Source organism: Castanea sativa, chromosome 1 (genome assembly GCF_040712315.1).
Source record: "Castanea sativa cultivar Marrone di Chiusa Pesio chromosome 1, ASM4071231v1".
Classification (NCBI taxonomy): domain Eukaryota; kingdom Viridiplantae; phylum Streptophyta; class Magnoliopsida; order Fagales; family Fagaceae; genus Castanea; species Castanea sativa.
In genome coordinates this window covers 9151137-9171483 of record NC_134013.1, presented here as the reverse complement: position 1 = coordinate 9171483, position 20347 = coordinate 9151137, and the positions used below count along the sequence as shown (strand labels likewise).

The window sequence follows — 20347 nt, the reverse complement described above, 5'->3', positions numbered from 1 at the left end:
GAAAATAATAAATTATTTTATAGAAAACAAACCGACAATGCTGCATCCTCTCCCTTTTCTCTCTCTCTCTTAAATATGATAAAATTTAAATTTATAATGTTATTTTTACGATGATTAAATTTTACTATCAAGTTAAGATAACCACGGATTTATATATATATATATATATATATTTCGAGGCCTCTTGTTTATCACCACACCTATACAAACAAAAGGGGGTTCCGAAAATGCTGAGAACTTAATTTCAAGATGCTGCTTCCACATTCTCGTGGGTGACATTTCCCAATCACACACACATACATGTCCATGAACTTCTTTGTCTTATAACAGTACTCATTTAAATGAAAAAAAAAAAATAGTATTTATGAGAAACAGACAGTCGGTACTCAATAATCATGTAAAAAGATCAAAATTCAAACTCAGGGATGGCATGGCACATGGTGTCCATTTCAGCCACATGAGGTTGCTATAAAGATGAGTGTCATAATGTACGACATGTTATACTGTAGGGGAGCTTGTACACACTACACAGTACACATACGAGGCTTGGATTTTAGATGTATGTTTGGTAGTCGGCTAGAGAGAATCATGATTCTTTCCAATAAACAATGACAAACTTTGCGGATAAGGGAAATAACACAGACCAAACGGTCCAAACTAAGCTATTATGAACGGATGGTAGCAAATAGTAGCAAATAAAAAAGGGTCCACTTTCAAAAAAAAAAGATAAAAGTCCCACTATGGTTTTTTATTTATTTATTTATTTAGATTAAGGTTGAAATTCGATTGTGTTCATTCAATTGTCAAACAATTCCATTTATTTTTTATTAATTTAATTATCAATTTTATTAAAGGAAAAGTTAATGAATATCCTAAGAGCATTAATTTATGAAATATTTTTAAAAACTTTTGAGAGGAAAAGAAAGAAATAATTTATTTTTTGAAAATTTTTTATATTTTTTATAAAAAAAATACCAAAACTTTTATTAAATAATTTATTAACAATTGTCTTAAAAAAATTTGTTAACATGATCATTTTATTAAAACGAATCCAACTGTTTTTTTCTATCTGAATCCTTAAAAAATGAGAAGGCAATTTTGAGTATCGAAATCAAAAAGTCTCTCTGTATGAATTCTATTTTATTAAAGAAATTATCATCTTCCTGTGATTTGGTACTTTATAAAAATTTTATAAATTTTTTTATTAAAAAAAAACAAAAAAAAACTTTTAACTAAAATAAAAAAGGTGAAGCGACCTAAGTTTAGCAGAAAAATGAAATACTAGACAGACAAGAAAATGCGGACGGTCAGATTGAGACATTGTCGTTAACGTACTGCTGTCTAATTTACAAAGAAAAATTCTAAACTTATCTATTAAAAAAGAAAAACACTGAAAAAGCGCGTGACCCCACCGGACCCCAAAAAAGTTATTTAATAGCACATAAAATTTCACAACTTTTACTGCAACTATATTGTCATAGTTGGCCGCGGTTGGAAGTTACTTTTATACAAGCCCACAGTTATTTCTCTACCGCCCACATCTTGTCATATTTACTGTTAACGGTAAAAGTTGTGGTCAAAATTGTGGTATTTCATGTAATCAAGACTCGGGTGTGAGCGAAAGCACAGGAGAGCAGACCCATTAATTCAACGGACAAAAGCAAAAGTGGGAAGGGTGGTGGTTAAAAATACGTTTTTAAAAAGATAAGAGAGAATTTGGGGATCCCAGAAAAAGCAAGCAAGCAAGCAAGCTAGGTTGTGTTGGCGAAGGAGGCTCAGAGGCTGAGAGAGTGGCGGTTGGTGCAAAAACCCAAAAAAGGCTCGGTGCAAAGGTGGAGAAAAGAGTAAACAAAACAGAGAGAGAGAGAGAGAGAAATTTCGGAGAAAGAGGAAGAAGAGGATACGGTCGGCATTTTCTAAATTATCTTTGGTCCCACACCGCCTTTTCTCTCCTCTTCTTCTTCTTCTTCTTCTTCTTTTGCTTTATACGAGAGAGAGAGACACATTGCTCTAACCTCTACACGAAAACTATGAAAATATAAAAAAATAAAAAATAAAATAAAATATTCTCTCCACCTTTCGCTTGCTCCCTGATCCGCAATTTCTTCGAACTTCCCTGGATAGTTTCGTCAATTACCACGTCACCACACCGGTACTCCTCAGCTTCCTCGAAAGAACGTTTTCGAATGTTTTAGATCTTGACTTTTGCAAAAAAAATAAAATAAAAGATATTTCATCTTCATAATATTTTTTGCAACTTTGATTTTTATTCTCTACTTTTTTTTTTTATTTTTTTATTTTTTTTTTTTTTTATGTACATCTAGATCTGTTATATATGTTTTTGAATTTTGGCCAAACAGAGAGTTTTTAGTTTGAGACGAGAAGAGACGATGTCGTTCAAAGCGATAGTTCGGGAGCTGATTCGAGATGGAATAGGGAGCATATCGAGGAGAAGAGGAGGAGGAGGAGGAGAAGATGGGAAAAGTAGTGCGCGTTATTATCGGCGCGGAAAGTCTCACATCGCGCCGGATTGTTCATCGACGTCGTCTTCGTTGACTGCATTCGTTACGATTCAAGAGCAGCAACAGAGCCGGTGGGCGAATTTGCCTCCTGAATTGCTTCTAGATATAATTCATCGCGTCGAAGCCAGCGAGACCGCTTGGCCTGCTCGCAAAGACGTGGTGGCATGCGCCTCGGTTTGCAGGTCTTGGAGAGATATCACTAAAGAGATTGTTAAAACTCCTGAACAATGTGGCTCACTCACCTTTCCCATCTCACTCAAACAGGTATTTTTTTTTTCTTTTAATAAAAAAAAAAAAAAATTTAATTCGTTTTCGTTTGAGCCCCGAGTAAGACTGTCTACCAATCACCTCTTTCGGACCTCGTTTTTTTGGGGTTTGAGCTTTGTGTGTATTGACATCTTGTTTTTTGCTAATATGTGTAATAGCCTGGCCCAAGGGATGCTCCGATCCAATGCTTTATAAAGAGGGAAAGGGCGACCTCGACTTATCATCTCTATCTTGGTTTGAGCCCTGGTAAATATGTTTCTGTGCCTCTAATGTTTGTTTTACTCTTTTGATGAATTGAAAATAGGCGTTTATGCATCAATTCAATTGGGGTTTGTGAGAGGAATTTAGTGAAAGAGGGAAAATCAAGCTCAACCTTAAACTTGAATGTGAAATCTGATATCTAATTAGGCATAGGAGTCCTAATTGGATTTATTTTTTTGAACTTTAAACTGCAGATTTTGAGTTATGCAATCGCTAGGATTGCAATCTTGGACCTTGATTCATTTGGTTTATTTTTGATTGGATGGTAAAGGAAATGCATTGTCTAGCATAATGATTGTTATTTTATTTTATTTTTCCTCTTCCAATTGATTAGAAAATGGGTCTCTAGGAAAATTGAGTGCATGACTATGGTTGCTAGTTGGTTAATGTTGCGTGATTTTTAGTGTTATGGATTCTTAAATTTGGCTGATGTAGCAGTGAGAAACTAGGTTTCTTTTTGGACTGTTTTAGATTTAATCTTCCTTGTCGCTCAAAACATTTTGTTTTTATAAAGTACTGCTAACTATGTGCTTCAACCCCTAATATATGCTTTGCTTTTAAAAAAAACCATCTACAGCTCTGTCTGCCGATACGAGTAAATTGTTGTTGGCAGCAAAAAAGATCAGAAGGGCAACAAGTACAGAATTTATAATATCGTTAGTTCAAGATGATTACTCTCGAGCAAGCAATTCTTATGTTGGAAAGCTGAGGTATGCTCTACTTAAATTGGATCTTTACTTTTAGGCATTCTTCTGCAATGTGTTTGATCAGCATATTTTGAACAGGTCTAATTTCCTGGGGACCAAGTTTTCCGTCTATGATAGTCAGCCTCCACATGACTTGTCAATCCAATTGAATTCTAGGTCGCATCGAAGAATCCATCCAAAGCAGGTATCTCCTAAGGTACCTGCTGCTGGTAATTACAACGTGGCTACTATATCTTATGAGCTCAATGTCCTCCGCACCAGAGGTCCAAGGAGAATGCAGTGCACTATGCATTCAATCCCCATATCTGCGATACAAGAAGGGGGAACTGCCCCTACTCCAATGGAATTCAAAAATCACCATGATGAGCAATGCTCATTGTTTTCAATTTCAAAAGGAAAGAAGCCACTTGTTGAGTTCAGCTCCACGAGCCTTGCCGAGACACTGGAATCAACCCCCAACACAAGGGATTCTCTGGTTTTGAAAAACAAAGCTCCTAGATGGCATGAGCAGCTGCAATGTTGGTGCCTAAATTTCAAAGGACGTGTTACAGTTGCCTCTGTTAAGAATTTTCAGCTGGTTGCAGCTGCAGAGCCTCACCAAAATGTTTCGGTGGCAGAACAAGAAAAAGTGATACTACAATTTGGTAAAATTGGGAAAGACATTTTCACCATGGATTACCGCTATCCTCTTTCCGCTTTCCAAGCGTTTGCACTCTGCTTGAGCAGCTTTGACACTAAACCAGCTTGTGAATGAGTTACCGCCTTGCACAATGAGTCATTATCAAGCTAGTCTTCCCTGAAAGTTAATTGTAAATATTGTTTTTAATGGAAGAGTTGTAGGGGCTTTACCCTTCATCTTGCAGGTACTATTTCTATGTATTGGCAATGACTGCAAAAATATTTTACAGAAAGGCAGTTGTATGACTATCCCCAAATATGTAACGTCAACACTTCTAGAGAATGTTATTTTTTGAAATTGATAGTACCTGGTCATAAAAAAGTTTCTAGTGCATTGATAGTACTTACTTGGTCATAAACGTTAGAAACTTTGTATAATTGTCTGGCTTTGAATGAATTACTTGGTCATACTCATTTTCAAGCTTATTGGCCAGGGTGGTGTTGACTTCAGCCTTGCGTGTTTTGGAGGCTCTTGATTCCTCTTTTATTTTCCTCTTCTGAGGTCTAGGTTCAGCATTTCGTATATGTTGCCTTGAGGTTTACTCTTCCAAGAGTTTAGTTGACTCTGGGGTTGAGCCTCTAATGTCTCTTTGCTTGCCCTTTTCTTAATTGTCTCTGCTTTCTCAAAAAACATTATTACTTATATTTTCCTAATTTACAGCTCTGGACAGAGATATTTCTGATTGTTGGCAGATAGAAAAAGATCAGAATGAAACAATTAAAGATTTGTTAAGTTCCTTGGTCAAATACGATTCCACTTGAGCAAGCAGAATGCATTGGAAGCCAAGGCAATCATTTACATATATAACTGGCATCCTATCTTTGTGGGATTGTGTTCCTATTTGCATACACAAGTCTTCAACTGCAAATGTTGACCATGACTCATTTCCAGGGCGTCAGGTTCACGACAATCACACGACCCTGCCATCCAATAGAATTGTTGGTCATAGCAAATAGTTTTGTATAGCTGCAACCCGTGTGAATTTTACATCATGAATCTTTCTACCTGAAAAACTGACCGAAACTTAAGTGTATTCATCTCAGATTTATTGATACAGTTGAGTCTTGCATCAACTACATATTCAAGTCAATTTGCATGGAAATATCCTTCTGACCAAGCGTATGCTCATCCAAATTCTAGGACCAAATCACTGAGAGCCTCTGCATCTCAAAGTTATATACAGGAATTTTTTGCTCCAATACATGGTCTGGAATTTTTCATTCAATCCATGAATTCTGACGCCTAGCCACGAAAACATGTTCATGTCTAGTTCTTCAGTGTAGGATTGTCCATTTGTCCATAAGCTAGTCCACAATAACCAATTGCTATGTTCCCACATATGGTTTGCAATATCTTTAATGATACTCTTGCTATGTTCCCACATTTGGCCATGGCTCATTGTTTTTCTGGGTTTGATCAATAACCTTGGTTGAGATGTCTTGCCAATAATTCATTCAATAAGTTAGAGACACATACAAATGACATTTTTTTACAACTTGTTGAGATGTCTTGCCACAATAGGCTCATGGGAAAGTGATACCAGTGTTGGGTACATGTAAAATTGACATTAATGGCAAAATTGCTTTAGCAAGTCCTGAAAACTGGTTGTGAATTTGTGTGTAGAAGAAGCTCATTTCATTTCCATACACAATGGGTTATGGGGCAAAGTACGTGACTTTCAGTGATGAAGAGAAAGCTATCCACATCATGCACCATCGTAAAAGCAACGTGACAAAGAAGTAAAACATCTAAAAAAATTTTCCCCTTCCTTCACACACTCATTCAAGAAAGGAATTCAAAGAAAGTACTTTTGCAAGAGATTACGGCAAGATATTCTTATGCCACTCTTTTGAAATTGCCGTACATGATTAGTTTACATTACATATACCTTACGCATTTGCCATCGTTAGGAGAGCATCCAATTAATTTCTAGCTTTCTTCTCTGCAGCCAAGGTATGTTACCATGTCACTTCCTATTTACTAGTCTCATTCTCTTTGAATATAACCTGACAACTCCTTGACAGAAATTAGAGCAACCTAGTAAAAGTTCATGTAATTGTTTCCCCTCTATTTATTTATTTCTAACATTTATGGGAACTATTGCAATGCAATTCATGTTCTACTTTCTGATAGTTTGGTCACCTTTCATGCTTTATCAATTTTGAAGAGATTTTGTTATAATAGAACTATGAAAGTTGGAGAACAAATATCAAAGCCTGTAAAAAAATTGAAAAATCCAGACTCGTCCTGTGAGATTCTAGACACCTAACCCAGGCGGACATTGTTAATCCTTGCTAACACAATCCAAGCCAATCCAATCCAACATTTAAATCAACAATATTATGCTAAGAACCTTGTAGTTTAAATGATGCATCTTAATGTTTTCAATGGACATATCCACCTCTTCCATTGTAACTTTCGAATTATTAAAAAAAAAAAGTTATTGTAATAGCATGCAATGTTCTTCCTAACCCTCCACTTATATATATTATGTCATCTATTTCTATCAGCTAGGCAAAAATAATGTCTTGGTAGGGTAATGAAGAATCTGAATTTGAAGTTAAATGGATAGATATAGAATAAAACATCAAATATTAAGGCCAAAGAAGAGGGAGGTTATATACACTTGGAAATATTAAAATGATTTTGTATGAACAGAGAAAAAAAAAATATGCAAGGAATTTTCGGAGCAGTACGATCTTGCCAGGAAACACTCAAGGCTGCAATTTTGCAACATTCACATGGTAGAGGGAAAATATTCACTTTTGGAGGCACTACCTCCTCTTCACCCGAACAGCTAAAAGGGTTGGAGAATGTAACAGTGGCAGAGGTGCTAATGACTAAGGGAGAAGAAAAAACTGGTTCATGGCTGTGGTGCCGGACCAATGATGCTGTCATCGACGCAGTCAAAAATGTAATCTTAATAACATTTCAGTAGTCCGAAAACTTCCTTACTTATTTGAAATTACATGCATTGCGCAATGATCACCTTGATATTACAGATGGCTAAAAATAATATTGGGTCGTTAGTGGTACTAAAGCCAGGAGAGGAACATCTTGCAGGAATCATCACTGAAAGAGGTAATTGATTAATATTCATGGCATTCCTAGACGCTCATTTCATACCAGAAAAGTAGGCTCAACAGACACACACACACACAAAAAAAAGAAGCATTTTCGTTAATTCTGACTCTGTTTTGTGTGTGTGTGTGTGGATAATTTCAACAAGCCATATAGTTCCAATTACATTAAACAGTTGGGAATGTCCTTATTCAACAACTTATTTTATTCTGATTATTGTTGGTTATGGAATGAATGGGCAAGCAGACTACACGAGGAAGATAGTCGCGCAGGGAAGATCACCCATATATACAACAGTTGGGGAAATTATGACTGATAAGGTTCTATTTCATGCTTTCCTTGTAACCTTTAATCCCCCTGGAACCTTTAATCCCCTTGGAACATACTAAGTTCAACCAGCTAGTGTTTTAACCCACTTTAAATATTTACCTTCAGCAGGACAAATTAATAACAGTGACATCTGATACCAATGTTCTCCAAGCAATGCAGCTAATGACAGGTGATAGTCATGTTAAGAATTCATATTTAGTAATTACCAAAGAAAACATCGAGTAATCTTCTTTGGTCATTGTTATGTGGAACAATGTTGAAGAGGAATTAATGAGAATTCTTGACATTTGCAGAAAACCAGATACGGCATATTCCAGTCATTGATGGGAAGATAGTTGGCATGATCTCTATTGTAGATGTTGTAAGAGCAGTAGTGCACGAGCAAAGTGGTGAACTGAAGCGACTGAATGAGTTCATTAAAGGAGACTACTATTAGAATCAAACAATTTTACATTTGAGATCATGTTGCTGGTAGTGAATACTTATGATTTGATGCGGAAATATTTTAAATTGTATAGCAGACATGTGATAAAAAAGAAAAGAGAAATATATTCAAGATTCATATCATGATGAGCATGTTGCAAATCGCAGGAATGAATTGATATCTCCAGCAGGTAGGATCAGTCAAAGGAAAAAATGAATAAACAAAAAAAAAAATTGTAAAACTGAGTCTTAACAGGAGTGATTGACAGTCCCATATGCTGGGGCTTTGTGAACAGCCCTTGCAGGAATGTATTGGGCATGGGAACCATCGCAAAACTCATATAATAAGCTAAGAAGATGTTGGCGAAGAGCCTAAACTCACCCCTTTGACGGATAACAACCTGCTGCTTGCTGTGTTCTATGGCTTCCTATTGGACTATAGAACAATCTCATTGTTTGTTTCTAGCAGCAAAAGACATGAGAAATATTCACAAAATACCAACAAACTATCTCATTGTAGATCTTTTGCGGCTAAAAGCTTGAGATGTCATCAAGGTCATCTTAAATTGCTCTGATGCAGCAAAACCCCGGGCCTCCATCAGCCCATGTATCCTTCTAGCATCCTGCACAAAGCCACCAGCCAAAAGCCCATTTATAATCCTCTCAAAGTCATCAGGCCCTAGTTGCTCTTTCTTAGCCTCCAAAGCCCCTAGTGCTTGAAGTGCTTTTTTCTCCACTCCAGCCCTTGAATACATATCGCAAAGGCTTATATGCACCTTATAAGGAGGGGCCTCACCCAACTCAACAATCTTGTCCAATAGCTGCTCAGCCTCGTTAACTAGCTGCAATTTACCCAACCAATCCACAAGAACAGTGTAAGTGGCAACTCCAGGCTGAAATCCATCCTTCTCAAGTTGCAACAAAAGATTTAAGGCCTTATCCAATAAATTCTTCTTCTTGTACGCTGCAATCATGCTGGCAGTGCACCTGTCATCAGGCCTATGCCCAACTTTTATCATGTAGTCAAAGTTGCTCCTTGCCAGATCAGGGTCACCAGATTGCCCATATGCCTCAACGAGCAAAGTACAAGACTCCAAACTTGGTTGAAAACCTGCAAACTGCATAGTGTTTGCAATTCGTCCTGCTCCACCAACATCACCACGTTGAGCAAATGACCGAAGTAATGCCATGTAAATTTCCTGTGTGGGTTTCATGTCTCTTGCCTCCATCTCTCTCATCAGTGACTCACCCAACTTGGGTTGGCCAGCATTTACATATGCTACGATCATCGAGTTATAGACCTTCATGTCTGGTTGGAATCCCTGGCTCCTCAAACTTTCAAATGCTTCTTTGGCACGTTCAATATTGCCTGCTTTACTGTACATGTGAACCAAAACTGTGGCTGTTAAAATATCAGGCACTATACCATTTTCATTCATCTTCTTGAGAATTCTCTCAGCATCTTCTAAGCGGTTCTCTTTGGCATGGGCATCAATAAGCTTTGAGTAGTCACGGATGTTTGTTTGAAACGACTCTTCATGCAGTACAAGTTCTGCTACCTACAAAACAAAAAATTTGAAATCAACCAAATGAACATGGCAAATTCAAAAAGCAGCTTTCATAATTCTGACTCAAAATTAGAAAGTTATCCAGGTGCACATGCATGTTCCAACACTTTCACACTTGACATGTACAAGCATACATCCAAATTCAAATGACGTTTCTCTACTGAACCAACATTGTAAAGAAACCTGGACAAGAGTCACATATAGCTGCATGAAAAGCACACTAAGATAGCAATTCTACTATCAACTAAGAGAAAAGAACATGAATGTACATTGATGTCCAGTTTCCAATCTTGTTCCCAAGGCAATGGGTTTCCATGCTTCTATGGATCCATTGATCCAAGTACACAATTCTCCACTCTATTTATTTTTGTACATACCCCTAATTATTACAAGAGCCAATGTGTCCAGCAACAGTGAAAAATATATTTGCTTTAGTGAAGCATAGATAAAATACTTGCTGGGCTTTAAAGGCATTTTAACATAACCAAGAGCAACCAGAAACATACCACATATAACAAAATCTAATCAAAAGCACTTAGTGTGATCCCTTCAGAAGACACAATACATTCAAATATATTCATCTGGAAGAAGTTCAAATATAATACAGTCCACAACTAAAACAAAGAAAAAGAGAATCACATATGTATCCTAGAAAAACATCCTGTTCACAGATATGCATAAAACCTAAATAGGACACTACATCATTGCATATTGCAACCAACATCCTGAAGTTAATCCCTCCAACAAGCACAATGAAATTGTTGCTGACTGTGATTTTGTGATGCCAGACTACTCAAAGCTCCTAATGTTGGATGATGATACGCAACCTTTAGTAAAAGGTTGAAATCAAGTTATAGACAGAGCATATACCTAACATCTAACTCTGGAGAATTATTTGAATGATCAATGGAGATGCGCATTTTATAAGCTTTTGAAAGATATTACACACAAATCTTATTTGGTTTTCTTATATTTAATTTAAGTTAAATGCTAATATTGTTAAATTGAAAACAATATGCACAACAGGAAAATAATGTGGCGTACCTTAAAATATAGACTATTATTTTGCTCTTTCAATCTGTCAAGCAAAGTGATCCAGTCAATCCGGCTAGGTTGAAGAAGCTCTACCCATTCAGCCAAAACTGGAGATGGATCCTCCTCCTCATTCAACGAAAGAATACTCTCAGTCACCAGTTTGCATTTCCCAGATATTGGCTTTGGTTCCTCTGGCCAAATGAGCTCCCCTCTCTCATGAATTTTATCAGCCACCTCAGCCCATTTTGGGTCAGAGAGATCAAGACCATAAATCTTGTACCTAATCTTGCCTCGTCTCTTAGGAAGACTAACAACTTTAGGCTTCTCCTCAGCCATAACATCCTCATCACCCATTGTTTCAGCTTGCTTGCCCTCTGATTTCTCCCCTTCATCTTGGGCTCGAGCTTCTTCTCTCATGCGCTCCAAACTCTCATAAAATTCACTTTCCTCCATTTTCTCGCGAGCCCATTTGAATCTAAACTCTCTCAGCATATCCCCGCGAATACCAACTTCACCAGCAAACCTGCACATTTCCTTAACTTCTTCAGATTGCAGAAACCCCTTCATCTTTTCCTTCATTTTCTCCTTTCTCATATCATCCAAAACCATATTACTCACTTCCCATACTGTTCTCCATAAATCCTCACTAAAATCCTGTGAAGGAGTGGCCACTGCAGCACCAAGCATCTGCTCAAGACCACCCTTTTCCATCTCCGACACAACTTTCCCAACAACGACCAAAAGCATTGCCTCAATTGTCTCCTTATCACAGTCAGTGTAAACTTCATAGAGCTTTCCACGCATTATCCAAACAAATCGAGACAAGAACTCATTCATGGTCCCATCCTCCTCCTCGTCCTCAAATTCCTCTGAATTGGGTTTCCGGTATCCACCCAAGTGGCTCAATTTAGTTCCATCAGCAGAGTGAATGTGCGTACTGAAAGACGAAATGGGTTTAAGGAAATTAGGATTTTGGAGGGGTTTAGAGCTTCCATCACTGTTTGGAAAATGAAACCGAGAAGATATTGGGGCAGTAATTGTGGTGAAATTCCTGTAAATATACGGGTACACTGATGGTGATTTCCCATTGGTTCTTGATAGATTGTTGATTGTTTTCCGAGAAACTAAGTGCCTCAAGCTCATGTCTCTCAAAGAAAGTAATATAAATTTTCAATACCCAAAACCCTTGCTCAAAGTTTCGACCCCAACAAATATACTACACCCTCAAAGACTTAGCAAAAACCTGGGGAAAAAGAAAATTAGAAAAAAAAAATTCAGAAATTGAAACTGATCACCAATGTCTTAACATGTAAAATTGCATTTCCCATTATATGAAAAATTGACATGTAAAATCAATTAACCAATATCAATAAATATGCAATCCCATAAAACAGCTCTGTGGACTAATGTTGTATAAAGATTTACAGGTTTCTAATAAGATGCGAAACACAGAAGAAGAAGAAGAAGAAACCATTTTCTATCGTTCTCCTTTTACTTTCCCGAGAACCAAACACAGCCGTAGTGTTATTACGCTTGTAGTTTAGAGATGAGGAAGAAGCCAAGATTAGAGCTTTACCTGAATTGACGACCGTGGATGGCCGGCGAGCGCTGAACGGACGGTCAAGATTTGAGAAATGAGCGTGGAGGAGTGTAGACTGTGGGGAGAAGAGTGAGAACTAGGGTTTATTCTTAGGATTTAGCTGACCAAGCATTATGGTAAATTTTACGAGAAGCGATGTCAAAATTGTTTTTTTAAATTTCAAAACCCCAGGTGATCAGATCACCAAAAAAAAAAAAAAAAACCCCAGGCGATAATAGTAGTAACCAGTAATAGAGATTAGAGAACCTTGGTTTTAGATGGGAAAGTATCAAAATACCTAATATATGTGAGTTCTGAATTCTATAGAAAAATGTTTTTATTTATTTTTTGGAACAAATTGGGAAAATATACTTAACAAATTCTACGTGACAGGTTATTATTGGTAAGCAAAAAAATAATAATTTTAATTGTGAATTTAAATTAAAACTAATAGCAATCTTTCTTATAAAAAAATTATAAGTTATGGATTTTACTTTCAGAGGAAATAATTACTATGCTTTTAAAAAAATAAAAAAAGTATACACAAATAGGCTCAGGTACAATAATTTTTTTGATAATAAAATGGACAAATTTGTATAATAAAGCTCAATTTTATAAAAAAAATGGCATGTTAACCACTGCATGTGGTGGATTATCAAATATTATAAAATTCGACTTGACTCTTGCCAGTATTTCAATTTAGCTAATCCATAATCACATTTACATATAGATCTTGCAATCAGATAATAGATCCTAGACCTAGTTTCCCGTTTATATAATCTCTTTGTTCCTTTTTGAAAAGAAAAGAAAAAAAAACTATAAAAAGTTAGTGCTATTAATATTTTGAACAAAGTTTCTCTCCAAACTTATCATATATCTTTTTTTAGGTGTGAATTTTGAAAATTTAACCGTTGAATTTCATGTTTCTTATGTTCTTAACATGCATATCAAATTTCGTTCAAATCGGATTTTATTTACTATTTGATCAATGAACTTATTTTTTATACACAATTTTAGATTACAAAAATTTGAAATTTTAACATTTGTTTGATGACATAGCAATTGATTTTTGATTTTCTTGAAATTTTGCAAGCATGAATAATATAATAAGAACTTGCAATCCAACGGTTAGATTTTCAAATTTCACACTCAATATAAAAATATTTGATAAGTTTGAAGGGTTTCTCTTCAAACTAGTTTGGAGAGAAACTTTTTCCTAATATTTTTGGGTTAGATTGGATTGATCTTACAAACATTTCAATTTAGCTAATCCATCGTCACATTCACATATAGATCTTGCAATCAGATAATAGATCCCAGGCCTAGTCCATCATCATATTCACATATTGATCTTATAGATCCCAGGACCAATTTCCCATCTATATAATCTCTTTGTTTCTTTTTTTTTTTTAAAGAAAAAAACTTTAAAAACTTATTGTGAACGCTAAAAGAAGGGCTTGAACCATCGACCTTGTGGCTAACAGCCACATGCTCTAACCAACTGAGCTACTCCAGCTTACTGCTTAAAATTTGAAAGCAAGTTTTATGACTTGTGTTTTTCTATATGAGGGTATTATGAACATTGATCATTAGAGTAGTAAACAAAAGAGTGAAAGTTGAGAAATTAACAAGTAAACAAAAGAGAGAAAAGTAGAGAAATTAACAACCGTAAAATTCATAGAACAAAGGTAACCTGTACAATGAAATTGAGCAATTACATTGTTGCAGCTGAACAACACTGCAATACCAAAATTGAATTAAAAAAAAAAAAAGTTGTACCTAAATCATTAAACTCCCATTTCTACAAGATAAAATTTGCATTACTGGATTTCACAATTGCTGCTTATTACAAGTGCAGCAGGACACTACATTCCTATATAAGAGAGGTTTATCTAATTCTGAAACTCATCTGCTAGCATGATTAAAGGTCTCAAACTCTACAAAACCACTCATATTCTATCCTACGTTTTGACTGAACATCTGAGCTATTTTAAGCTATCAAAGATAGCTGGCTTTGGAATATAAAGACGTCTTATTTCCAAGGAACCGAAATGCCCTGAAACGTAATTTCTTTTCTTTACAGTGCTTGCCATAGTCGCGTGAGGTTTCTAGGCCCAAGCCAGCTTTAGGACTTGTTGAACATTCTGAAACATCAGTTCTGATATGTTCCAAGAACTGAAGCAATTTGATAGCAATCCCCTTCCCCCTTGAATTCTTGTTTACAGATAAATTGAATAAAAGTCGCCTTATGTTCTCTTTCATGACCAATTGACAAAACTCAACACGCTCATGACATAGTGAAAGAAGGACATATACTGCATGTTCTTGTTCCTCTTCTGTTCCAGTTTCCAATACTTTGGCAAAGGCACTGATACACGAACTGGTTTCAGCAAGTGCAATTCTTACCTCCTCAATATCGCATAAGTTTCTAATAATCTTGATGCAAAACCGTGCATGATTGTGATCACCCAGAAAAGGAACCAGTTTTGGAATGAAGTCTAAATATACAATATGGTATCCAACATCAGCATTGCAGGACAAGTTACACAGTATCTTCATAACAATTCTGTGAAATTCCCTGTACTGTGTATCAAGGAGTTTTAGAATGGAAGGAAGAACACCAGATGCCACCATCATAGACTGGTAATTGGATTGGCAAGACAAAATTTCAATGATAGCAAGGGCTTCTCCAGTGATTTCAGATTCAAGATATGATGCCAACACGTAAATCTCATCTTCATCAAAGGGTGGCATTTTACTTCTGCATGAAACAGCAGATAGATGGTTAGCATTGGAAGTAATATAATATTGCCATTAATTTTCACTCAAAATCTTCTATATTTTTACACTCAAATGTTAGGGACAATAATTTTCACAATCTTTGTCAAAATTGCCGATGTATCAAATTGTAATTGGAGTAACGTTACTTTTATATAAGCCCACCATTGACATTACTTTTATTAGCACCAACCACCTTAGCAGTAATGAAAATTGTTGGGTTCCTAGACTTATTGCTCAAAAAATATTAATATAGTGCCACATAGGATATGAGAAAAAATAATGTCCACAAAAGAATTATCACCTGTTTCCACTCAAAATCGCCAACAGCAACTCTGCAGCATCTCTCTGAGCTTTTATATCTCTATATTTAAGTGCATCCTTCAAAAATTTAATCAACGGTTTGATGCACCCATTGCAATTTGTAGAGTGGTATGTACTGTTATTGTCTTGCAGTTGGTTTTTCACATTTTCCACTGTCCTGCACTGTGACCCCCAAGAAACTGCAGCAAGTGTGGAAAGAAAGTCTAAAATCTTGCCATAACAATCTACATATTGGTGAGGTCTTTGAGGCTCTGCATTCATTTGAGTAAGCCTATAACTAAAGCAGTCATCACTTTTCTCTTCGATAATTTCTGAACCATGACTGGACCCTAACGAGTGTAGTGACACACTGCTAACTTGAAGGTGCAAGTCTTTCAAAGAACTACCTATGCTGACAATGGAACTGGAATGTGAAGATTTCATGGATTCAAAAGAATCAAGGTGTGGTTCTAAAGATGGGTCAGGAATAGTAATTCCATGCTCAGAAGACCACTTTGATATGAGGGCCTTCATTGCAATGTTTGGAGTGAGGGACAAATGGTCCAGCTTCATATGAGTTATTGGGCATGTCTTATTACCTTCATTAAACCACTTCTCTATCCAAAACCGTTCAAATGTTTTCCCAGATGCAATAATTATTGGTTCATACATCAGTCTCATAGAGATGGGGCATTTGAATTCCTCAGGAGGTTCAGGTGTCCCAGAGTCAATGGACTGATACGATGACTCATCATGCTGCAGAAGGGTACTACCATTCAGGTTTTGTCCAATTGTTTCCCTATACTTCTTCAAAAGATGAGAGAAATACCTCAATATGTTCCGCTTTTGGACCATGTGGTCAGGGACCTTATCAAGTAATCTCTGAATAGACATTTTCTCTTTTGAAAGAGCTGAAGGGGTTGTAATATTCAGCCTCAAAGCTGCAAGTTGGATAGGTTCAAGTTCTAAATCATTTATACAATTTGATGTAGGAATTTCCTTCAGAAGCAGTTCTCGTACAACCTTCCCAGCCTCTTCTGCAGCAGAGTCAATGGGAAACTTTGCATCCCTAAGATCACGAACAATTCCAGATATCTGCAGACAATTTTCAATTTTGACATTTAGTAATGTAAAGGAATCAAAAAGAATAGTACCCAAATAAATAATAAAGTTACTATGACTGCTGAAGGCAGAATCTGCAATATCAAAATTAGTTTGCCCAAAACACAACCTACAGCATTTTAATTAGAAGTGCCATGGCCATCAAAGAATTTTTTTTTTTTTGATTGGTAAGAATAATTTTATTGAAAAGAGACTACATCATAAAGAAAAACATGAAGTAGCCTAAGAATTACAATTGAAAAATATTTAAATATGAATTGACGCTATGAAATTATGAAGAGAAGTCTTTATGAAAGGGACCATTCATAAAGAGCACTAATGAAAGATGCTACTCATGCTAGCAATTCAATTGACATGCACTCCACCTCTTCAAAAGTACGTCAATTTGTTTCCCACTAGATAGTCCATAGCACACATAAGGTACAATTTTCTAAACAACTGATAAAGGATTAGAACCCCCAATCTGCTATCCGCATAATAAATCAAGGATTTTCTCAGTAATACCCATTATATCCCAAACATCCAGAGAATATAACACCATAAGTCAAAAGCAGAACTGCAATGTATTAAAAGGTGATCTACAGTCTCCCCATTGCATCGACACATGCAAAACCTGTCTTTACAATGGGAGCTTGTATTTCACTAATGATGACTTATTGCATTCCAAAAATTTTCAATGGGAACTTGTATTTCACTAATGATGACTAATTGATGTACTATGGCCATCATGAATGCAAAGGCAGTAAATATTTTTACAATGGGAACTTGTATTTCACTAATGATGACTTGTTGCATTCCAAGAATTTATCAAAAAGCAATAAGAACATAGACCTTACAAAATAGGAACAATTTGATACCTATATACAGCAAATAATATTTCATAACAAAAGGAGGCATGAAGAAGGCTCATACAATCTACAAAGTAATGGAAATACTCATATTAATTTTGAAAACTTTAAATTACATGCCATTACATAAAATAATTATAAATTAAGGAGCTGAAGTATTGCAAACCTTTGCAGCCAACAAAGTTGGGACCATATTTTGGATTTGACTCAAACATAACTCCAAAGAGCGCTGTATTTTCTCACATTTCAGGATGATCTTATCCGTTGTAAATGCCTGAAGATATTATATGCCCAATACATTAGATACTTAGTGAAGAATGATGGAAATAAAAGCTATGAGGACATGTAGTTGCGTGACTATATAAATTTTAAAAGCAACATTTGGACAGTATGAAACATTTGCTCCTACTCATTACAAATGCAAGATTTGGAGAGTAAATATTGTGTGAGATATTTTTCTTTCCAAAATGCAAGTTATTTACAAATTATATGAGTGAAATGCGTACCAGGTAGAGTCTACTAGACTCTGAGCAGTATTTGATAAGTAATTCTGCTTTATCCATGGCAGCATGTAATGAGCACAGTGCCTTTATCCCTGATGTACATCGTGGTCGGGCAGACTCAATGGCTGGAAATATTTTTGAAATTCTATCAACGAATTTTTTAAGCTCTAAACACATTAAACAATGAACCTGCAAAAAATGAGATATAGTCATAAAGTTTTGCCATAAAAGGAAAATTCTGAAATAGACAAAGTTAAAAAAAAAGAAAAAGAAAAAGAAAAACAGAACCATCAAGACTTATCCCACATCATGGTTCAAAAATGTGATCAATCCCATGAATGGGTGCTAGCTTGGGAAAAGTCCTTTATGAACTGATAGAAAATTCCAGAACAGTTGCTGATAAGGGAGGGGCAGGGGCATGCTGTGAACTCTAGCCCAGAGCCCTCCACATTTGTTGGAAAAGGTCCTAAAAATAAAAGTGAACATTTGAATGTTGTATATTTCCAGATTTTCCAGAGTATAGTACTGCAATTCGGAGAGACTTATAGTTATGCTCTCTGTTTTCTAAATTTAACTTACAATACTACAGCTATATACACAGTCACCCAGCCTAGGAGTGACTACTTTTGCTTAATTCTTACTTCATAGTTGGCTTTCTATGTGTTCAAACACCACGCACCTATCTAGAAATGATAAATCTTCAACTAAAAGACTCCATTACTGTAAACGTCTGCTCAACATTGTACTCTAGTGACACAACTTTTTATACAACTTGCTAAGATGTGAGTATCGGACAATTTAAGTAGTGTTACTGGTGGGCTTATATAAAAGTAATTGTTCACCTCTCACACTTAATCATCTCAGAAAATTGTGAAAAATGTTAAGTTTAGCAAGGTTGGTAAATGAAAGATTGAAATGCATACATAAATAACTATCTCACTTATCAAAAATAAAATAAAATAACTATCTTGATTCCTTGATTGGTAACAGTTGAATTTAAATCTACTCCAACCCCACTCTCAGTGTCAAGAAATGATTTTTACCTTAATGTTACAACCATATGGATCCATGATTTCAGCACCATTCTTCCCCATCATATATATATCCTCAATCTGCAAACTGGTATAAACAACTTGATTGTTTAAACTGAGGAATTGTTATAGAAATTAACAAATCCAAAATAGGATCTTTCAATATCAACATTAAATAAATAGCAAGATGGTAAATCAAACAAGAAACAATAAAAACACACAACCAACTGCCCCGCTTGCAGACCCAAAAAAATTTGTTTTTGATGGACGAGGGGTCTATTGTACTTGGTGATTACAAACGCTCTTTGGAGAGAATATTGACACAACTAAACTTGGCTCTCCCTCTTCATTTGTGCTTTGTATACAGTGTGAATTATTTTTAAAGTTACATGTAAAATTATTTGCATAATTTAACTGCATATTGACTAAAAAGGGATCCATTTTTCCACAACAGAAGTTGCAACAAGACTTTGATTCACATTATTCAATCACAGAGAGGCTCCTTTCTTGTCACAAAACTAGCATAGAAAGACCAAGGATCTCTATGACAACCATAAAACAAAGCAATAAAATTATGATAGATAATTCAAAGTTATACCAATATTAATATGTATTCACAAGATCATATTATAAACTTCACAGTCAAACAAGCTAGGACTAAAAGAGCAAGTCTTTTTTATGCAAAGGAGTAATAGAGAAAAATACCCAGCAGTTCAAGTGGCATACTACCAACGCAGAACTTCCATGAGCTACAAAGTTGGTTTATAGCAATAAGTAACAACCAGCTGTTGTGTAGTACTGGTATTAGCCAAGAGGAAGCCAAGAACAACTTCAAGCATATACAAGCAGCTTAAAGAAACCAAAAGGAAGTACCACAACGCCAAAATCCTTCATTTGGAGACTTCATACTCACATAGTAGTAAAGAAAGCAAAGGTTATGAAAAGAAAATTAGCTGAAGATAATACTCATATATGAATGATAGAGTTGGTTGCTATTTCTGGAAACAAAGAGGTTCCTTCCCAGGAATTGTATTATTAGAAGATTTTTCTTTACCCAAAAGAAATAGACTAGTAATAGTAGCCAGTACAATGGAACTCTCTGTGATTTGGCATTAGGAGCAAAAGAGCACATTAATTATTATCTTTCTTTACATATGTACATAAGAGTCGCAGGTTATAGTCTAGTGTTGTGTCGTCATAAAGACATAATTGTCCGATGACAGTGACATAAGGTACAACTACAGAAGATTACAAAATAATAAAACTCAGACTAAACTCAGACCCAGTCCATGCGATTCAAATACCAAAAA

General features: G+C 35.8%; 4 protein-coding genes and 1 non-coding gene across 7 annotated transcripts; 2 read left to right on the top strand and 3 right to left on the bottom strand.

Annotated features, from left to right (window-relative positions):
• Positions 1 to 1718: 1718 nt before the first annotated feature.
• Positions 1719 to 4868, top strand: LOC142617374 (tubby-like F-box protein 5). Of its 2 annotated transcripts, none has more exons than XM_075790205.1 (5): positions 1719 to 2152; positions 2361 to 2786; positions 2948 to 3035; positions 3628 to 3760; positions 3836 to 4868. In XM_075790205.1, exons 2-5 carry the CDS (start codon positions 2391 to 2393, stop codon positions 4509 to 4511), a joined length of 1293 nt encoding a protein of 430 aa, XP_075646320.1. In that variant the 5' UTR covers positions 1719 to 2152; positions 2361 to 2390; the 3' UTR covers positions 4512 to 4868. The 2 variants fall into 2 exon arrangements, with proteins under 2 accessions (XP_075646320.1, XP_075646325.1); XM_075790210.1 differs by having other exon boundaries at positions 1991 to 2152; positions 2325 to 2786.
• Positions 4869 to 5902: 1034 nt separating this feature from the next.
• On the top strand, positions 5903 to 8822 carry LOC142621517 (CBS domain-containing protein CBSX3, mitochondrial). Of its 2 annotated transcripts, none has more exons than XM_075794786.1 (6): positions 5903 to 6389; positions 7095 to 7350; positions 7439 to 7517; positions 7764 to 7837; positions 7953 to 8016; positions 8141 to 8822. In XM_075794786.1, the coding sequence occupies exons 2-6, from the start codon at positions 7108 to 7110 to the stop codon at positions 8281 to 8283; spliced, it is 603 nt and encodes a 200-aa protein (XP_075650901.1). In that variant the 5' UTR covers positions 5903 to 6389; positions 7095 to 7107; the 3' UTR covers positions 8284 to 8822. The 2 variants fall into 2 exon arrangements, with proteins under 2 accessions (XP_075650901.1, XP_075650902.1); XM_075794787.1 differs by having other exon boundaries at positions 5904 to 6389; positions 7956 to 8016.
• On the bottom strand, positions 8424 to 12644 carry LOC142621516 (small ribosomal subunit protein mS77 (rPPR2)). Its single transcript, XM_075794785.1, has 3 exons — positions 12450 to 12644; positions 10883 to 12116; positions 8424 to 9829 (listed from the first exon to the last, which is right to left on the bottom strand). The coding sequence occupies exons 2-3, from the start codon at positions 12014 to 12016 to the stop codon at positions 8777 to 8779; spliced, it is 2187 nt and encodes a 728-aa protein (XP_075650900.1). The 5' UTR covers positions 12017 to 12116; positions 12450 to 12644; the 3' UTR covers positions 8424 to 8776.
• Positions 12645 to 13894: 1250 nt separating this feature from the next.
• TRNAN-GUU (transfer RNA asparagine (anticodon GUU)) lies at positions 13895 to 13968 on the bottom strand. The gene has a single exon. It is a non-coding gene; the product is annotated as a tRNA-Asn (tRNA).
• A 190-nt stretch (positions 13969 to 14158) lies between these two features.
• On the bottom strand, positions 14159 to 19976 carry LOC142606260 (U-box domain-containing protein 5-like). Its single transcript, XM_075777646.1, has 7 exons — positions 19951 to 19976; positions 19743 to 19822; positions 19050 to 19125; positions 18010 to 18195; positions 17670 to 17777; positions 15535 to 16628; positions 14159 to 15213 (listed from the first exon to the last, which is right to left on the bottom strand). The coding sequence occupies exons 3-7, from the start codon at positions 19101 to 19103 to the stop codon at positions 14451 to 14453; spliced, it is 2205 nt and encodes a 734-aa protein (XP_075633761.1). The 5' UTR covers positions 19104 to 19125; positions 19743 to 19822; positions 19951 to 19976; the 3' UTR covers positions 14159 to 14450.
• Between the last annotated feature and the right edge of the window lie 371 nt (positions 19977 to 20347).

Coding starts and splice junctions, on each gene's coding strand:
- LOC142617374 (XM_075790205.1), top strand. CDS start 2,391: ATGTCGTTCAAAGCGATAGTTCGGGAGCTGATTCGAGATGGAATAGGG. Junction 2,787..2,947: donor TTCCCATCTCACTCAAACAG/GTATTTTTTTTT, acceptor TATGTGTAATAG/CCTGGCCCAAGGGATGCTCC. Junction 3,761..3,835: donor TCTTATGTTGGAAAGCTGAG/GTATGCTCTACT, acceptor TATTTTGAACAG/GTCTAATTTCCTGGGGACCA.
- LOC142621517 (XM_075794786.1), top strand. CDS start 7,108: ATGCAAGGAATTTTCGGAGCAGTACGATCTTGCCAGGAAACACTCAAG. Junction 7,838..7,952: donor GGGAAATTATGACTGATAAG/GTTCTATTTCAT, acceptor ATTTACCTTCAG/CAGGACAAATTAATAACAGT. Junction 8,017..8,140: donor AGCAATGCAGCTAATGACAG/GTGATAGTCATG, acceptor TGACATTTGCAG/AAAACCAGATACGGCATATT.
- LOC142621516 (XM_075794785.1), bottom strand. CDS start 12,016: ATGAGCTTGAGGCACTTAGTTTCTCGGAAAACAATCAACAATCTATCA. Junction 9,830..10,882: donor ATAATAGTCTATATTTTAAG/GTACGCCACATT, acceptor TTTGTTTTGTAG/GTAGCAGAACTTGTACTGCA.
- LOC142606260 (XM_075777646.1), bottom strand. CDS start 19,103: ATGATGGGGAAGAATGGTGCTGAAATCATGGATCCATATGGTTGTAAC. Junction 16,629..17,669: donor CAACTTTGTTGGCTGCAAAG/GTTTGCAATACT, acceptor AATTGTCTGCAG/ATATCTGGAATTGTTCGTGA. Junction 15,214..15,534: donor GCGATTTTGAGTGGAAACAG/GTGATAATTCTT, acceptor TGTTTCATGCAG/AAGTAAAATGCCACCCTTTG.